The 18690-nt window shown below is 39.2% G+C and overlaps 2 protein-coding genes across 2 annotated transcripts; both read left to right on the forward strand.

Moving 5' to 3' along the window:
- Positions 1-212: 212 nt before the first annotated feature.
- On the forward strand, positions 213-8730 carry smad10b (SMAD family member 10b). Its single transcript, XM_056762035.1, has 12 exons — positions 213-372; positions 855-1101; positions 2973-3147; positions 3270-3293; positions 3581-3769; positions 4772-4987; positions 5758-5862; positions 6201-6254; positions 6336-6519; positions 6910-7078; positions 7242-7380; positions 7461-8730. Exons 2-12 carry the CDS (start codon positions 865-867, stop codon positions 7670-7672), a joined length of 1704 nt encoding a protein of 567 aa, XP_056618013.1. The 5' UTR covers positions 213-372; positions 855-864; the 3' UTR covers positions 7673-8730.
- Positions 8731-8835: 105 nt separating this feature from the next.
- Positions 8836-17813, forward strand: syt11b (synaptotagmin XIb). Its single transcript, XM_056762036.1, has 4 exons — positions 8836-9095; positions 11250-12166; positions 15027-15147; positions 15449-17813. The coding sequence occupies exons 1-4, from the start codon at positions 9062-9064 to the stop codon at positions 15757-15759; spliced, it is 1383 nt and encodes a 460-aa protein (XP_056618014.1). The 5' UTR covers positions 8836-9061; the 3' UTR covers positions 15760-17813.
- The last annotated feature ends 877 nt before the right edge of the window (positions 17814-18690 follow it).

The raw sequence follows: 18690 nt of genomic DNA on the forward strand, positions 1-18690 counted from the left end.
ATAAATTAAAACATAAATAAATTAAAAAGACGTATTTTTGTGTTTGCTTGTATTTTTAAAACCGATTTTTTACAGAATTTGCATTTCTCATCTTATTAAGTTTTTTGGTGCACTAAGTCTTGAGTCAGTGTCTTAGATCAGACAACATTTGTTCTCTCTCTCTCTCTCTCTCTCTCTCTCTCTCTCTCTCTCTCTTTCTCTGTCTGTCTGTCTCGCTCTCACTTATCTCTCTCTCTCTCTCTCTCTCTCTCTCTCTTCTGGTGCGGGAGGGAGCAGCTGGATGTGCGCGACTCGCACAAGTTGAAGGAGTGAGTACGACGAACGCAGATCCCATGAAAAGAATACGCACATGTGGTGACACCTAACGAAATTGTGAGTATTGCTTTTATTCTGTAGCACGAATGTACGCTTATGTCTCTTTATACAACGTTAGTCGTCATAAGTTTTGTGGGTAACGACTGATGCTGAGACAGGATATTTAAGTGAGGAACTTAAATCAGGAAGTAACTGTTCGTGCCCCTTATTCAGCATGAGACATAACTTTTGTGTTTGAGACACTTCATTATGAAAACTGTTAATCATACTGATGATATAAAATATGTAGATGTTTAGAGTGAGGCCAGCACTTCCATTATGAAGTATGCTGTGAACATCTGAACACTGGGGCTGTCTGGATTTTTCCAAACTTTAGTCTTGATGTTGTTGCCCTGTTTATTGGAAACAAATTAGTATCGCCTGCCCAACAATGTCAGTCTAAAAATGAAGTTCTTGGACTTTTTGTGTGTGTGTGATGTTCACAATTCTATTTAAAGATGATCACTCTATTTATATTGTTTCTCTCTTTCTCAAAACAGTGGGAACAGAATGTCTGTGAATGCCCCCAGCAGCAGTGATGCGTGTTTAAACATCGTTCACAGTTTGATGTGTCACCGTCAGGGAGGCGAAAACGAGGGCTTTGCCAAACGTGCCATCGAAAGTCTGGTGAAGAAACTCAAAGAGAAGCGAGATGAGCTGGACTCCCTCATCACAGCTATCACCACCAATGGAGTCCATCCAAGCAAGTGCGTCACCATACAAAGAACCTTGGACGGGCGCTTGCAGGTCTGAACGTTACCTATCTTTGCAGTATGAATAATACGCATTATTCACACACACCAGATTTCACTTCACGGAATTCAAGTGCTTTATGTGCCTTTGTGATGATATGCGTTGTATGCATGGCTATTGATATCAGTTTCCACACCAAGTTGTTGGTATTAAAATTAATGTTAATACAGGGAGCCTTATAAGTTTTTGTCATTCTGTAAAGTTTGGTGATATAGATCTAAATAAAGAAATTTAATGGATTACACTTAAAAGAGCCAGTAAACCCTCACGGCGTGACTAAATACCTGTTCTGGCAAGTGAACAGTAACATCTGTTCATATCATATGGCAGATAATACGGCAGCGTATGACTTTTTGTAACATGATCATTTTTAACACCAAAGACTAAACGGCTGGCACATTTTCACTTCAGCAACATTTATAACCTTCTGTGAAAGGGAACTACGGTATGAGTGATATGAACGTGAAACTCTTTAGTCCCAAAATAGACATCTTTTGATTTTCGAGGCAGAGAGTTCTCCCTTCCCCCAGCTGTAGACAGGGAGAGGGGGAGGCAGAGGGCGAGGAAGGTTGTTTTGTCTGAAACACAGGAAAGGGGCGGGGTTAAGCTTAAGCCTGTCTGTCTAGCAGTCTGCCTATGTGAGAGAGAGACGGCCGTGTCAGTATGTGAAGCATGGGTGCGATGTGTTCAAAAAGGATGTTTATCCACCGTTGTATGTTCCGCATCACTCCTAACTTTTACGGTTTGTTCGTAGAGTTGTTTTATGTAGTTCAGAGAGTTTAATAACAGGACTTTGTCTGTGTGAGAGTTTGTGAAAGCGTAATGGGCCTGGCAATAAACCAGCACTGTCTCTTTCTGTGCTCTGACTGTCTCCGATTTTGACTCGCTCCGGAAGGTCAGTCTCCTGGGTGGAGAATTGTAAGTCATTCCAATAGCAAATGAGGTCACGCCGTTTTGCCACTCACACATGATTTAGAGAAGATGATGCAGAAGAGGTGAATGTTTCTCTCTTCTGCTTCTTCTCTCTCTGAATATTTTGAAGCTCCCTCTTCCCTTTCTCAGACTTCTGGGGATTACAACATAATCGTTTGAGACCCTTTGGTTATGTTATGAAAGGTCAATTCTGTACCTAAAATATTCCCATGCTTCATTAGTCCATCTATCCATCTATCTATCCATTTATCCATGTGCCCAACCAATCTCGACCCTTGTTATGTGATATTTACATAGTCAGTTCTTTTAATCACGCGAAGAAATGTCTTTCAAAATAGTTTTTTTTTTTGTTTAAAAGTGCAGTCAAATAACTGTGTCATCAATAAAATGCATTAAAAAATTGAAAGTTAGGATTAAGATCTAAAATGCTAATCTCATTGTCAATATTAATAAACAGCACATGTGTCCTTTGGTGTGACAGTGGTGTGACAACCCCATTAAGCAGGTTGTCATGACAAGGGCGCACCTGTTGCTTCCTGTGTAGACACGGTTGAAGAAAAAAAAGAAAAAAGTTGACACACTACATCTCCAAAAGTGGAAAAATTAATTATTGCATCAACCAGAGGTGCTTGAGCTTCCTCATTGTGCTTTTTGCCTTCTCGATGTGTGCACGTTTTGATATTTTAGATATACAAGTTATATAAGAAACTGATGTATGTCTACGTTATTCCCCTCTCATTCACTAACTCCACTTCTCTCTTAGGTTCTCCATTTAAAAGGTGTTAAAATTTAGGATATAGTGGGGAGTAAACATGATTCAGAGGATATATTAATTCTGAGTTCTGTTTTATCAGTCCATGAAATAACAACCAAATGAATCTGTGTTTGAGGGTTTTTGTATGTTGACATCAGGTGTTGTTATTCCTCCTCAGGTGGCTGGGCGAAAGGGTTTCCCTCATGTTATTTACGCTCGTCTGTGGCGATGGCCAGACCTCCACAAGAATGAACTCAAACATGTCAAGTTCTGTCATTACGCCTTCGATCTGAAGTATGATAACGTGTGTGTGAACCCCTACCACTATGAACGTGTGGTGTCTCCTGGAATTGGTGCGTATGTATACTAAAACATAAATAGCCCTGTTATAAAACCAAGTTTATCTAAACATACTATTTCAATTTCATAAATGAAAATGTTGTGATGTACAATGACTTTTTTTCTTGTCTTACAGTGGGATTCAGTTTGCCAAACACAGGTGAGTGGTGTCCTGGGACTCTCCATGAATAGCACGGGACATTAGCGCTTGTATGTCATCATTATATCCATCTTCACCACCCGTAAAAGAATGTTTAAATATTCACCTGGGCTAATCGCAAAGAGCCCGCTATGCTGCTGGCACCGAGCCTTTAATCATAAGAGGGCTGTCTTAAAATGTGTCAGATCGAGACAAGCAAGGACTTGTCCTGCAGCGAGAGAGACAAACAGGGACAGGGGTTTGAAGAGAAGCTTAGAGATGTTTTGACAGTCGTTCTATACCCTTAGGCAGGCTTATCAAAGAGGAACACATACATGACTGCATCCAGATGGAAGGACCATCGAGTATGACCCTACAGCAAGATCATCATCCAACAGATCACTACAGTCAGCCGCTGAGACTGATGTCCCCAGAGCTGCCACAGCACACCTCATCCTCAGTCACTCTCTACCCTAGCCTGCCCCTATCACCGTCATGTAAGCACAACAAGGTTATCTACACAGTTACTCATGCAAACGTTAGACAATTTTGTTTGACAAAATCTTGCATTTTTCAAAATATTTTTACTTTGGGAAAATGTTATTCACTACTTTGAAAAGCATATGTTTTCACTTCACTATATATATATATATATATATATTTTTTTTTTTTTTTTAACAACATTATAAACAATCTAGTCCTTTAGTACTTTTACTCAAGCTAAATGTTTGAGAAAAAACACTTAAAAAAAAGAAACAAAAAGTCGTAGATTTTGAATGTACTTAAATAATTAGAAATATGGTGGAGTAAAAATATGTTTATGATTCATAAATAAGTGAACAAACCATTCCTAAGAAAACACATAATTAACTTGGAAATGCAATTGAGTAAAAATACTCAAGTACTGTCCATCTCTGCATATGGAAAGAATAACAATGCTTTGTTAAGAAAATCTTTTATCTTGTTTCCAGTAAAAATAGCCATACATACTTAAAACCCATTTACACATGGAATTGCATATCATATCAGGGTTTCAGAGAAACCTAAAAACAATTGGCCGGTGGGGTTAAATAAGTAAATGAAATAAACTTTCCCTTGAATTCACATTTATTTAATACTTTCTAAACTTGTTTTAAGCATAAACCTTGCTAAACTAAGTTAGATTCTGAGTTTAAAAAGGATTTTTCAGACGGCTCCAATCTAAGTGGTTTTATTGTGTATCAGAGCTGGCAGAGTAATCATATTTAAAGCATCACATTGCATTATGAGGCATATTTAATAACGTTTAATAACGTGAGTTTCTCACTGTGTTCAGGCAGTCCTGGAATTGCATGGGATTCCATTGAGGATTATTTTCTTCAACAAAAGCATATGACCAATAAATCAATTGAATGTCATGTTGCCCACTGGTGGTTCCCATCATAGCGTCTTTGGAATACGCTATTAAAGCATCTTTCTTCATCGCAGATCTCTTCCATTCTCTGTTTCTGTCTCTAAAGCAAGTACCTCCAGGTTGTCCATGCAGGCAGAACACTCTGAGGGACTGCTGCAGATTGCCTCCACGGCGGGTCGGGTCTTGACCTCGAGCTCTCCTCCTTCCACCCCGACACACAGTCACACATCCACACACAGCCAGACTAAATCCCAGCAGACCTCTATCAGCCAGAGTCACTACAGCACATCCAAGCACACACAGACACAAAGTTCATACCACAGTGAGTGAAATGTAGTATACATTTAAGATAACTTACTGATTGCAGTCACTGTCTGGAAAACAGACGATACGCCTATTTCACAAAATGCCGACGTAAAACGGAAGTAGGGTCACTGCTGCAGCTTATTTTCTCATAGACATTCATTTTATTTACCGAAAACAAAAGTAGCATATGTCCGATTTATTCATGGTTTACTGGGAGATGTAAAAATGGTGAAAACAAATATTACAAAAACATTGTTTTTTGAGTGTTTTATTTGTTATCAAGGTCTGATATATGTTAGACAAATCAGCATAAAGGGAAAGCTACATGCCTGACTTCTGGTCGGCGCAACTGGTCAGTGTAGTGAACGAAGATAGAGCATTGAATGGACAAGCATCACTACTTCTGGTTTGTACACGTCACGCTGTGAAATAGGTATATTCTTATTTTTTATAAAATATTACAGTGGTTATTATAAATTATTCGTGCCGTGGTTATTATAAATTATTCAGGTCAGAACGTATACTGCAATGATTCAATTCAAGTTTATTATATAGTGCTTTTTTACAATGTTGTTTTGTTTCAAAGCATCAATACTAGGTATGAGTATATAGATACGAGTATAGAAAAGCTATATAAAAAATATATATAAAAATAATATAAAAATACATAATTATTTGGCTTAAATGTGTTGTTTAAGTGACACGTGTTATTTGAGTAATGGTCAAGTGGTCAAGTTATCTATACTGTTTATATTCTCAGGACAAATTTTTTTTTAAATTCCTCAGCAACAACTTGGACAGGCAACAACACAGCCTCTTATACCCCTTCTGGACCACCGCAGAATGGGCGGAGTCATCAGCAAGCTCCTCCATCTCATACCAACCACTTCTGTGTGTAAACATTATTGTTAAAAAACTTTTTGTGAAATGTCTGTTACATTTTGCTGCTGTCCTTCCAAACCTTGTTTGTCCAAATTCACTGTTTTTCAGAAAACTGTAGAAACACTGAACATTTTAAATGAAACAATACTGTGTTGTCAAAGGTAACAAGAATTTTTAATGGTTAGATATTTGCAAAACCCAGTGACAATCATATTATGTGACAAATAATAATGATTAAAAAAAATATGAGATACAAGGTTTCAGAAGGACAGCAAAAATTTTCTAACTCTAATTATATTTCATCAAATTGTATTCTCAAATTTGTGTCATTTTTATACTGTTTTTAGGGTCTCAGCATCACACACCGGCCTCATACCCTCAACCAGTCTCTAATCATCCAGGTACAACATACACGTTGATCTTTATGCATAAAACTCAATATTTCCCAGTTGAACCCATGTCCTATTGTGTTTATCCTGTAGGCCCGGAGTTCTGGTGTTCAATCTCTTATTTTGAGATGGATGTGCAGGTTGGGGAGATGTTTAAGGTTCTGGCGAATTGCCCTGTGGTAACCGTGGATGGATACGTGGACCCTTCTGGCGGGGACCGATTCTGTTTGGGACAGCTTAGCAATGTTCACCGGACTGATGCTAGCGAGAGGGCTCGGTCAGTGTCTTTTGAGTGTGTGAGTGTTTTCAGTCTGTATGTGTTTTTGTTTGTGTGTACGTGTGTGTTTGAATGTTTGTCTTAAGCAGATGGAGGGGAGACGACAATGAAAGAAACTATTTGATAAGCTTGATGAGATCGTGTGCATCTTTGTTTTTACCTCGGAAACAAAGCTCCCGTTGGCTTTCTATGATGTAAATTTCAGATAAAACTTTATTTCAAAAGATTTGTTATGACGTAGACATTTAACCATGTCGTAGCTGTTCTTCTGAAACCTCAAAGGTCCAAATGCAGATTTTCTGGAAGATCTTTAAGATCTGAGAACAATAATGACAATGTGAGGTAGAGGAACACAACATGTAGAACTAACTCCTGATGCCCACCCTTCAGGCTTCACATTGGCAAAGGCATTCAGCTGGAGTGCCGTGGAGAGGGAGACGTGTGGATGCGTTGCCTTAGCGACCACGCTGTCTTCGTGCAAAGCTACTACCTAGACAGAGAAGCAGGGAGAGCGCCAGGGGATGCTGTTCATAAGATCTACCCTGGGGCCCTCATTAAGGTGGGCTATCACGCTGCGTTAAGTCTTCTCATCAGACATCACACCATGGCTTCTTCTGGCACTTACTAAAAACAATTATATATTTTCCTTAGAGTTTCAGTAGAAGTCTGAGGTATTTGGATTGTTTCTCGGTAGTGTGTCAAACTCTTATATTATTATCTAGGTGTTTGATCTTCGTCAGTGTCACAGGCAGATGCAGCAGCAGGCAGCGACTGCGCAGGCAGCTGCAGCTGCGCAGGCTGCGGCGGTTGCCGGGAACATCCCTGGCCCTGGAAGCGTTGGAGGAATTGCTCCGGCCATCAGTAAGTTTAGAACTTCTCAGTATTTCAAGATATTATTTTACTGGGACACACACATGAGACAGGACTTATATATTTTGTAGGTCTGTCAGCGGCAGCTGGAATAGGTGTAGATGACCTGCGTCGCCTGTGTATCTTACGTCTGAGTTTTGTAAAAGGCTGGGGACCCGACTACCCTCGTCATACCATCAAACAGACACCGTGCTGGGTAGAAGTTCATCTGCACCGTGCCCTCCAGCTGCTGGATGAGGTTTTGCACACCATGCCCTTAGCTGACCCTGGACCTGCCAACTGAACTGTGTGCTGCAGAGAGGAAGGGTCAAAGTACACACAATCTGCTACAAAAACAGAGAAACATTATGCTATGCTGAATCTTTCTCCTTAGATACACACCTGCACAGGCAAACAGTGACTCATAATAGGCTACCACATACTCTAGACACATAAGCATTCATGTCTTGAAACACAGTCTTTCCACAGACTTGGCCAGCAATTTGCCTCTTTACTGACCAGTGTTTAGTCCACTCATGAGTGCCGTTGACTTTGTTGTCATGGTTACTCAGACCAAAGGCCCTACTGATGAGTTAACACTAATGGACGCCTAAAGGATGTGAATGAGGTTAAGCGAGAGAGAGCTATCAGAAAGTGTAGAAAATGTGCTATTTTTTTTGAAAGTCAGATTTTTTACTTTCAACAAACCAGTTTGCATGTGAATCTTGATTTGACCAAAGCAAAAAGGTTCAAGTCTGTTATTGGGCCGATGAACTTCGTTTTAAATACCTAGATAAAACATTTTTAACAGTGAGTTTTTTGTCTGCTTGGTCAGTGATATTATACAGAAAGTGCATGCTGCCAAACCTGTTTGACACGCCCAAATCTAAAAAGGAGGATAAAAGGACAACTAGCGGTTGTTTCTAGTATGACAGTCACTGAGTATAGGAGGCACATTTTTTGCTGTATAAGACAGAATTGTAATAGAACGTACATAGGCTATACATTGCTTTATTTGTATGAATATAACATCAGCAGTATAGGGGCTAATCTAAAATATGTAAATAGTAAAATAATGTGACATACTTTATGTTGCAATCATTTATTTAATACATTAGCTTTAAAGTCTGAACTCTCAAAAGTCCGTGACGATACTTATACGCAAAAGCCAACAACATGTTTTTGTGTCGCTTATGATAGTATGTCGTAAGTTGTTGTAAAAATTAAATCATTTTATTTCTCTTCAAATGTATAAGCCTTTAAGCTTATTATGATAATGTTTTATATAATTTTCATTTCTGCTGCGTCGCACCTTGTTTTTATGCCAAAGTGTCCTGAAATAAATACGTCTTTTTGAATTTTGCTCCTTGTAACTTCTCTGCGTGTGCGAAGTCGCTGGAAAACGCTGGAAATCGCATGACAGCACGATTTTGGGTGCTGTCCATAAGATGAGAGCTACTGTTGGGCGGTACTTACGGTCAGACTCTGAATCTGACGCAGTGCATCCTGTCGCTCAGCATCCTTTGGTGCGCTCAGCATCCCACGACGGCCTGAAAAGCAACGGACCAGACACGAGCGGACACAACATGTAGAGTGAAGGTGTAGATATGAAATATCTGAATTAAAGCAGGTAAACAGTCGACATCGATTCTTTATTTCTGCCGTGATTCGGAGTGCGCGCCCATCCCTCAAAATGGCTGAGATCGCTGAGATGCGAGCAGCATACGGTGAGTACACAGCGGGCCTTACCCATCCAGACACCATTTTCCATTTTATTGGAAATAAAAACCAGGTTTACAGATGACACTTTAAAAAGATGATAATATTTGTTTGTATTTTGGGCCATTTTGCGAGCGAGAATGTAGAAAAAGTCAATACGAACCCAAATCAGTGTTATGTTTATGTTATGTAAAGACGTATTACATGATATGTTTTGAACGGTTTGTTTCATCGTAGTGATGCACAGTGGGATGGAAAGCCGGAATGACGTGATGTCCCTTTGTTCGTTAATATCGGATAACGTTAAGCCCACCGCTCCACCCATGTGTCCTCAAAAATCAATAAGCGAGATCCGTGTGTAGCCTAGATGTTTTTTTTTTACATTTGCAATATAATATTAATAATCTTTATTTTATCTGTGTACAGCACAAATTATGTTATCTTAACTAGTATAGTGAGGATAGCTCACAAGTATATCGGGTCTGTTTAAATATTGCTTTCAGCTTCTCATGACAGGTGCAGTTTGGGATGTTTACAAGAATCTGATAAATTCAGCTTTGTGAGGTTCAGTGGGAAGAGACATTTAAACGTTTGGGATGATAGGGCCTTGCATCTGTTAGGAAATCTATGATTTAGAAAATCATCTTCTCACTTCCATTATTAAGGACGAGATAATAATGTGGGCTATTAGCATTGTGTTGAAATGTATTTTTATACTTAGAAAGCATTTTTTTCAAGAAAGAATGGATGTTTTAGTAGCTTTGTTTTGTTGTTTTTAAGCGCAGCTTCAGAAATGGCCTCTCCAACCATCCCAGAATGTAAATTAGTCTCAGCATTGTCTTTAAAGATTCAGGTTAAAGGTTCTTTTGGACAATTCTTTTTAATACATTTGATTTCGACGGGACTTACCTTGGACTAGATTTATTAGAACAATTTGTTTAAACCAAGGATTTGTGATGTCCATAAATAACACATTATTATATAGCGCTACACGTTTTATATTCATGTGTTTTGATTTTTATTTAATGCAAAAGCAAAAATGTGGATGACGTGGGGTGATGCGTGACAGAAAGAAGATTCCTCTAATATGTTGCCTGGTACAACAGTGCCCACCTCCATCTGGCATCAGCTTCCGATAGACATTTACGCACTAGAGAGTTTCAGCGCCCACTGTCGTTGTGGGCTGTACAATTGTAGGAACCCATTTGATTTTGGATGACGTAGTCATGTAGGATTTAAACTGAGATGTCTTTTAGAATATTTATGAAGACATGACTACGTGAGACAGACCATGTTTTAAAGTAGTGGCCCTAATGAGATAAAAGCTAATAAAATAGAACTGCTTAGACCTATTTTAAATGACTCAGACTTTTTATTTCAGTGTACCATCACCCGAAAGATCACCTATCTGATTTAACATCTAGTCTCTCAGCCGGTGTCCTCGGTGTAGACTAGAGACATTTATATTCTGAGAGCTGCCTGCAATAAAGTCAGCCATGAATTTAGAGCTTTAAGTCCCCGAGGAGGTAGAAACGTAATCAAAACTTTATCCCCCTCGCATGTAATTATTAAAAACTATGGAGTCATGTGTTTGCGTGTTGGATATGCCCGTGTTTGCGTGTGCGTTTATGTCATGCATGTCTGTTCCCCTTGGGGTGTCTCCAGGTAATTGGCGCAGCGGTTTTTTTTAGAGCCTATGAACTCTTGCATCATTAAGCATGTGGGGTGAGGGTCTTTGTCTAAGGTTGGGAGGGGAGGGAGAACAACAGAAGACTGACAGACACATTGGAATTATTTCTATTTTCTGTCCCCCACCCTTTTATTGATATTTTGTGCGTTAGCTCCACCATGCTCTTCTATTTAGTATATTAGTTTTTTAGTCGTTTAGTATGTTCACTCCTTTACTTTAATCCGAATCATCTAACCTTAAGCATGTATAATCATATCTCACCATAGAGATAAAAAACACTTTCAATGACTTCATGAAATAGTTTTTCAATGGATTTATCATATCTGATATATGCGACCAATCCTTTTGAGAGAAAATATGTCTAGTATGTGATAAAGTACACATGAAACCCCAAAGGTGCATTAAAATGGGTCACTGTGAACACAGACAAATGGTTGCGATTAAATAGTTTATCAGTTTCTCTCTTTCTCAGATATGTCCCCAGTTATGGCTGGGTTCATCGGTGCCGGCGTGTTGGTCGTTGCTGTCATTGCATCAGTCTTTGTGTGGACCTGCTGTAGGAAACAGTACAACAGGTCAATCTACAAGCTCCACGGCATCCAATCGGAACACAACGATCCTCTCACAGACCCTCCGTACAAGTTCATTCACATGCTGAAAGGAATGAGCATCTACCCAGACACGCTGACCAGCAGCAAGAGGATCATTCGGTTGGCACGCCAAGTCAGATCCCACGGCACAGACGAAGCTCAGGTCAACAATGGGTGCCCTGCGGTACTGGTAAATAAAGATTCAGCAGCAGAAGGCGGCCTACTAGGAGGAAAACAAAAGCAGATGAGGCTCGGAGAAGATGCCAGCGAGGTTCTCAGGTTGGAGAGAGAACTTCCTGTGCATGCCGATTACTGCTGTCTGGAGAGCAGTTCTGCAAGCAGCAGTCAGTCCTCCAGTACCACTGTTTCCAACACAGCTACACCCTTTACCCCTGGAGAGGAGCCCAACCGTGGGGATCTCACTATTGCCGTCGACTATAACTTCCCCAAGAAGGCCTTAGTGGTCACCATCCTAGAGGCTCGAGGGTTACCGGCAGTTGAAGGGCAGACGGGCAGCGCTGACCCCTACGTTAAGATGACCATTCTACCGGAGAAGAAACATCGCGTGAAGACCCGTGTTTTGAGGAAGACACTGGAACCCGTGTTTGATGAGACCTTCACTTTTTACGGCGTGCCGTACAGCTCGCTTTCAGATCTAACCCTGCACTTCCTGGTTCTGAGCTTTGACCGGTTTTCACGAGACGATGTGATTGGGGAGGCGATGGTTCCGCTGGCAGGGGTGGATCCCAGTACGGGACGAGTTCATATCTCTCAACAGATCACTAAGAGAAACATGCAGGTGAGAGATTTAACAATTATTCTTTTACAACAATTTAATGTGATACTTACATAATGTGAATATGAAAACAGTTAGAAGTCAAACTTAAATTTATATTTTTGATCTAACAATTAGTTAATTTAGCTAATTAAAAAAAGACATTTCAAACCCCGTGATGGTGAATGAATGATAGTTTTCATTCACGTTTAAATTTAAAGTCACCATGAAATCAAACATGGAAATTTGAAGTGTTTTACACAGTTTTGCAGTGGTTATTATAAATGATTTATCCGTGCACACCATAACTTTTTTTTAATCAGTTTGCGCTTGTAATATTTAATCAAAAACATTGAGCACCTCTTCCCCGTTCAACAACAACTCTTCACCACATGATGTATTTTTAGCCCTCCCCTCCAGGCCCAACTTACAACAAACCAATCAGAAAGGGAAAGGCCCAATTTAAGCCCCGCCTTAAATAATATTTACATTATTTCACTCGGATAGTTCACAATACTGAAAAGAAGTCGTTCGCAACTTCTGTTTCATGGTGATTTTAACTGTTTTTTAATAGCAGTTTAATAGCATATTGCAGTAATTTCTTATTTTTTATGGTATTTTTTTATATTACTTTTTTATATTGTTGTCTTTTGTGCGTCTAGCACATGTATGAGCTCAGTGCTGAATCACTGCACAGATCGCGTTTCATACTCCCACCACAGTTTATAAAGGGAGGGTTAGTCATTGATAAATGTACTCATCCTCCAGATGCTTGAGTAGGTTTTTAGAGATAAATGACAACACATTATTTATGAGTCAGCTGCCCAATCATCTTTTACTTATTAAGTTATTTTGCTTATAAACAATGTGTTTTTGTAAGTGTGTTTTTGTATCCTATTCATTCTTTCATAATCCTGTTAATGTTTTGGTAATACTTAACAATATGGCTGTATTTGTTAACTTTAGTTAAAGCATTAGCTGACAATTAACAATATTCTTTCGCAGCATTTATCAGGCACGGTACTAGGCTGGCACAACAATTTTTCTGTGCTAACATTCACAGATCATGATTTAATAGATCATGCAAATAAGTATTTAGTGAGTATTTAAGAATACATATTTAATTTTTAATTTTCAGCCTGATATTTTTTAAGTGGCAAATAAAAATCTCCCCCATGTCCCCCCCAGCCCTGTCATTTATAAATCTTTGATAATGTTAATGTCAATACAATTGTTAACGCTATTTCATTGTGCATTAACTAATTCTAACAAATTAGATTTTGATTGTGTATTAGTAAATGCAGAAATTAATATGAACTGCAATGCTGCGTTATTTTTTATTTTGTTTTATTTATTGTTATTTTATATTAACTAATATAGTTAAATGATGTTAACAAATATAACTATATTCAAGATTCAAGATTTGTATTTGTATTTGTAAAATACACTTTGTAAACATGTACAACTTGCAGTGAAATGTTAATATGGTATACTCCTAAGACTGCATATAGAAGAGAATAGAAAATAAAAGGATATACAGAAGAAAATAACAATGTATTTACATACTATGAAGTTAAAAGATTGTTCACTCATGATAAATAGAGGCGTAAATAAGAGATCCTTGTTGAGGTGGCCAGCTGATGGCAATGGAAGCAGAAATGTGCAAGTATATGTTTTATGAATACAATGGTAAAGTGCAAGTGCAATGAGCTGGTGAATGACATTATACTGTCAGTGTCTTTAAAGTGCGGATGTGTCCATATTAAGGAGTTAAATTGCCTGGGGGAAAAAACTCTTCTCGAGCCTCTCTGTTTTGGCCAACAGACTGCGAAAAACGTCTACCAGATTGCAGTAGACAGAAGAGAAGATTTGCAGGGTGTGTGGAGACTTTAATGATTTTGGCATCCCGGATTTTGCATGGCCTGTTGTAGATGTCATGCAGATGGGGTAGAGCAGACCCAGAGATGCACACAGCTAAGCGCACCACTCTAGCGAAACAATGTGGTTTTATTTATTACGTGAAGTCATGAACGTGCATCGCAGAACAGAGCAAGGCAACCATTTGTGTTTATAAAGTAAATACATTATATTTTTTTATTTTTGAAAGTGACCGATTGTTTCTCTAGATAAAACCCTTATTCATCGTCTGGTATCATTTAAAGCCCTTTGAAGCTGCATTGAAACTGTACTTTTGACCTTCAACCATTTGGAGTCCATTGAAGTCTACATGGACAAAAATCCTGTAATATTTCAATCAAAAACCTTAATTTCTTTTTGACTAAAGAAACAAATATATAAACATCTTCGATGACATGGGAGTGAGTAAATTATCATGATTGTTTTTTAAAGTTACTCCTTAAACGCTACTAGCTCTCTCCACCGGTGTGCCTCTTCTGTCTAGTGGGGTGTAGTTCCGCTGCTGTCTCCTCCTTAGTCAACCACCAGTTCCTTTGTTTTGCTGACATTCAGATGTTCAGACAGTATGACTCACTTTCTCCACCTCCTCGATGTAGGCTGCCTCATTGTTGTTAGAGATGAGAGCCAATACGACTGTGTATCATCTGCAAACTTGATGGTAGAATTGAAGCTATGAGAGGACACACAGTCATGTGTTTAGAGAGAGAAAAGCAGAGGACTCAGGACGCATCCCTGTGGTGCACCTGTACTGGCGATGGTATTCGAGATGGTCTGGCCCACTCTCACAACCTGGGGTCTGCCTGAGAGGAAGTCCAGAACCCAATCCAGTCTGTGGGGAACTATAGTGTTAAAGGCTGAGCTATAATCTATAAATAACAGCCTGTATTGTGTGTAAAAAAAGACTTTTCAGTTTTTGAGAACTGAGAGAAATAAATAATTTGAACTTTTTGTGTTTGTTTCTCTACAGTGTGTAAGCCATGGAGAGCTGCTGGTCTCTCTGTCCTATCAGCCCGTCTCTCACAGACTCAGCGTGGTGGTGTTAAAAGCCAAACATCTTCCGAAACTGGATATCACTGGGATGTCTGGCAGTAAGTTTACTGAACTTTCTGCGCATACACATTTAGACAATTTAGACGTTATCAAAATGAGGACATTCCATAGACTTCTGTAGTTTTTATACGTTAAAAAAGCATTTGTACAATTTAGAATTCATAGTGTTTTTACAACCAAGGACAACCCAAAAGGTATGTTTTGCTCAGATTTGCCAGGTTTTGCTCACTTTGGGGTAAAAAAATTGCCTCTTTAATATAGTTAATATAAGTTGTTACAACATCTCAGAGTATAAGAACATATTATCTAATCAATAACCTGTTTTGTCCCATGTCCCAGATCCCTACGTGAAGTTGAACGTGTACTATGGCCACAAGCGCATCGCCAAGAAGAAAACCCATGTGAAGAAATGCACACTCAACCCTGTTTTCAATGAATCCTTCATCTATGACGTACCGGCTGATTTACTGCCAGACATCTCCATTGAGTTCCTGGTCATGGACTTTGACCGCACTACCAAAAACCAGGTTCTGGGACGCCTGGTGCTCGGCACAAACAGCCCCTGCCCCTCTGGCACCACCCACTGGCAGGAGGTCTGCCAGAACCCACGACGCCAGATCTCGAAGTGGCACACCCTCTGTGAATACTAGACCTTCACTCTGCTCTCTCTACACACGCTCAGACACAGGCACACAGAAAACATGATTTAAGAACAGGAGTTGTGAGAAAGATGATGCCTTTGTTACCACCTTTCAGGAGCAGGTAACCGATCTTCAGGAGGACTTGTAAAAAGGACTTAAGCCAACTTGTGCATCATTGCAATCGTGATGATGGGCCTCGGAAAGATTTTTTTAAAACAAATATGACACTAACACACTTACAAACAATTTCTCATTCACCTCACAAACTTACACACACCGCAAGTAAGAATTAAAACACAAACCAACATAACAAATGCTAATAACTGAGACCAAAACATTCTATAACATGGCGTGATAACAAATGTCTGACTGTTAGGAGTTTATTCTGAGGTTCGTGGGATTCTGTAACTGTCCAAATGCAATTGTATGATGTCATGTGAACAGATCTCTCCATGCACTGGCTTTTGCTGCACTTATCGCATGTCTTAACGCTCCATATTTCACCCCAAGGACACGACAGAACGGGACATTGTTTCAGTTGTGACTCTGTGGCCACACATTAAGAAGCATCATCACTGCGTGTGTTGTGTGTGCTAACGGACGCACAGCTCGCTTTTGTTACGGGTGAATCAGATTTCTCGGCTTCTCATGTTACTCGCACCCAGATGAGCTTATAATGATGTGATTCTTCAGTCATCAGTGCGCTGATGTGACGCAGACAGATGCTGTATGATCTACATTCAAAGATGATTCGTTCTGTTCTACAATGACCGGACATTTTAGAGATTCTTGCAGTGTCACATTTTCCACATCTACGTAACTCTTTTGGCAGCTTTTTCGAGGCCAGATTTATTGCTTGTGCACAAATTTCAGCATCTTCTTTTGATAAATCTGGTCCCGAAAAAATGTCCTGCTACGCACTCTGAATGTCACCGTTTTCTGAATTTCACACATCAGAGCTTCACGTCATGGTAAAACAAAGGATCACTGTTTTGTAGATTTCTTTATTACATTACACTCTCTATTAAGGTGTATCTGCCGTGTTTTATATAGAGATAGAACAAGCTCCAAACTACTGGCATTTTGATCCTTGTGATGTACAGTATTTGGAAGACAGTCGAGATTTAAGTCGAGAAGGAATCCTACAATTTCACAACACTGTTCATATATAAACAGACACCTATCTTACTTCATTTCTTTAGCTTCATTCAAGACCTCCTACTTTCTGTCATTGTTAGAGTTTCGCACATTTCGCCTATATGAACATGTATAACGTGATGTTAGCTGGTTTATAGTGCTTTTCTCTACATCCAGATGGTTTGCCTGCTGACAGCCTCGGCCTTTATCTTTGTTCAGAGCTTCTCGCTGTTCATTCTATAAGCACACTGAGTCTGTGTCTGGCACAGAGCATACTGAGGTCCATACGGACAGAACATAGTGCTGAGGAGACCTGGCAGAGAAAGGCTGTTTGGTGATCTAGGGAGCTCGAAATGCTGTCTTACGTGGCGCTTGATATGACATATGTTCTCCATCTCTAGTTTTTTACATTCCATTAGAATACTGCAGGTTAGCTACTGAAAGTCAGCTGGTCGTGTGCCACATGGTTTCTCTGAAATATTGGATAGACGTGATGTAAACTGTAATTCTGGTTGGAAAAAGCTTTTTAGGTGTTTGAGTGACAATTCCTGTATAGAATCACATCTACTTTCACTCAGCAATGTCTCGTCTCATGTACAAAACACCTTTTTGTATCTTGCATAAGAGTCAAAAAATTGAAGCCACTGGAGGATAAAAATAAACAATAGAGTAACAGAAAATGATAAAAGCAAAGTCATTGGTGGACTCTACACAATCGCTTTGGTGTTTAAACATAAATTGGCAGGAAACTCTCTGTGCAAATTGTCGTATTAGTGCAAACAGAACAAAAAAACGTAAGAAAATCTTGTGATTCTTTGACATACAGTATATTGCAAATGCTGTGAGATCTTTGCTAATGTTCCACATCCACCTGTATGTTCTTGACACCCGCTGAATGTGTAAAATAAACGTGATACACAAGTGAATTGTCTCCCTGGCTTTTCTCTTTTTTTGCATTTTAATCTCATAATGTCTCCGTTGTAAAGTATGTGTGTAAGATAATATGACTCTGTGCAAAAATTGTGATTAATAATGTAAGTCACAATGAACATATTTACTCAGTTACCAAATGACCTTGTTTATGCAGAAGGCCTTTCATTTGGCTCAATGGTTTATTGATCAAGACTGTTATTGATGTTAAACAATTCGGATATTCCCAGAACAGTACACAGTGAGGTCATTACAACAGTGCAGTCTGTATATACTGTGGAAATGAGCGATTGCGTCACATCTTTGCATGAAAAGGCTGAGAATTTCCCAGGCTGTCTAAGCATCATTTACCAAATGCGGGTTTCTGAGAAAATATTTCACAGGGAATTTCAAATTTGCCAACAAATAGACCTGAGACTCCAAATAGAGCCATTGTGAAGGTCTTCGTGACTAACGAGACGCACTGTAAGACGTACATGTTCTTAATTTCCGGTGAAATATTGATTTTCCTCAGGCTATGTCAAGTCATTGCGTTTCAGATTACAACACTGAGGATATAGAGGCCTAAACAATCTGACTGGACTTCCTGCAAACAAAAGACATATTCATACAATTTAAGTTCAAAAATAAAAAAGTTGAACATAAGGTTGTCTGGGATTTTAACCCAAGTTACTCATAGTTATCTCAATTCTCTCTTGGGCAATTCAGTCTATAGGGGTCTTATGTCTTTGCCATACTATAGACTCCTTGGTGCACTGTGATTCTTTTATTGTAGTCAACTAAAACTAATGTATTGTGTTAATTCATTTGTTAATTCAACTGGAGTCAGTACAAAAAAAGCATACAAAAGAAGATGAGTATGTATATTATGTG

Source organism: Triplophysa dalaica, chromosome 12 (assembly GCF_015846415.1).
Source record: "Triplophysa dalaica isolate WHDGS20190420 chromosome 12, ASM1584641v1, whole genome shotgun sequence".
NCBI lineage: Eukaryota > Metazoa > Chordata > Actinopteri > Cypriniformes > Nemacheilidae > Triplophysa > Triplophysa dalaica.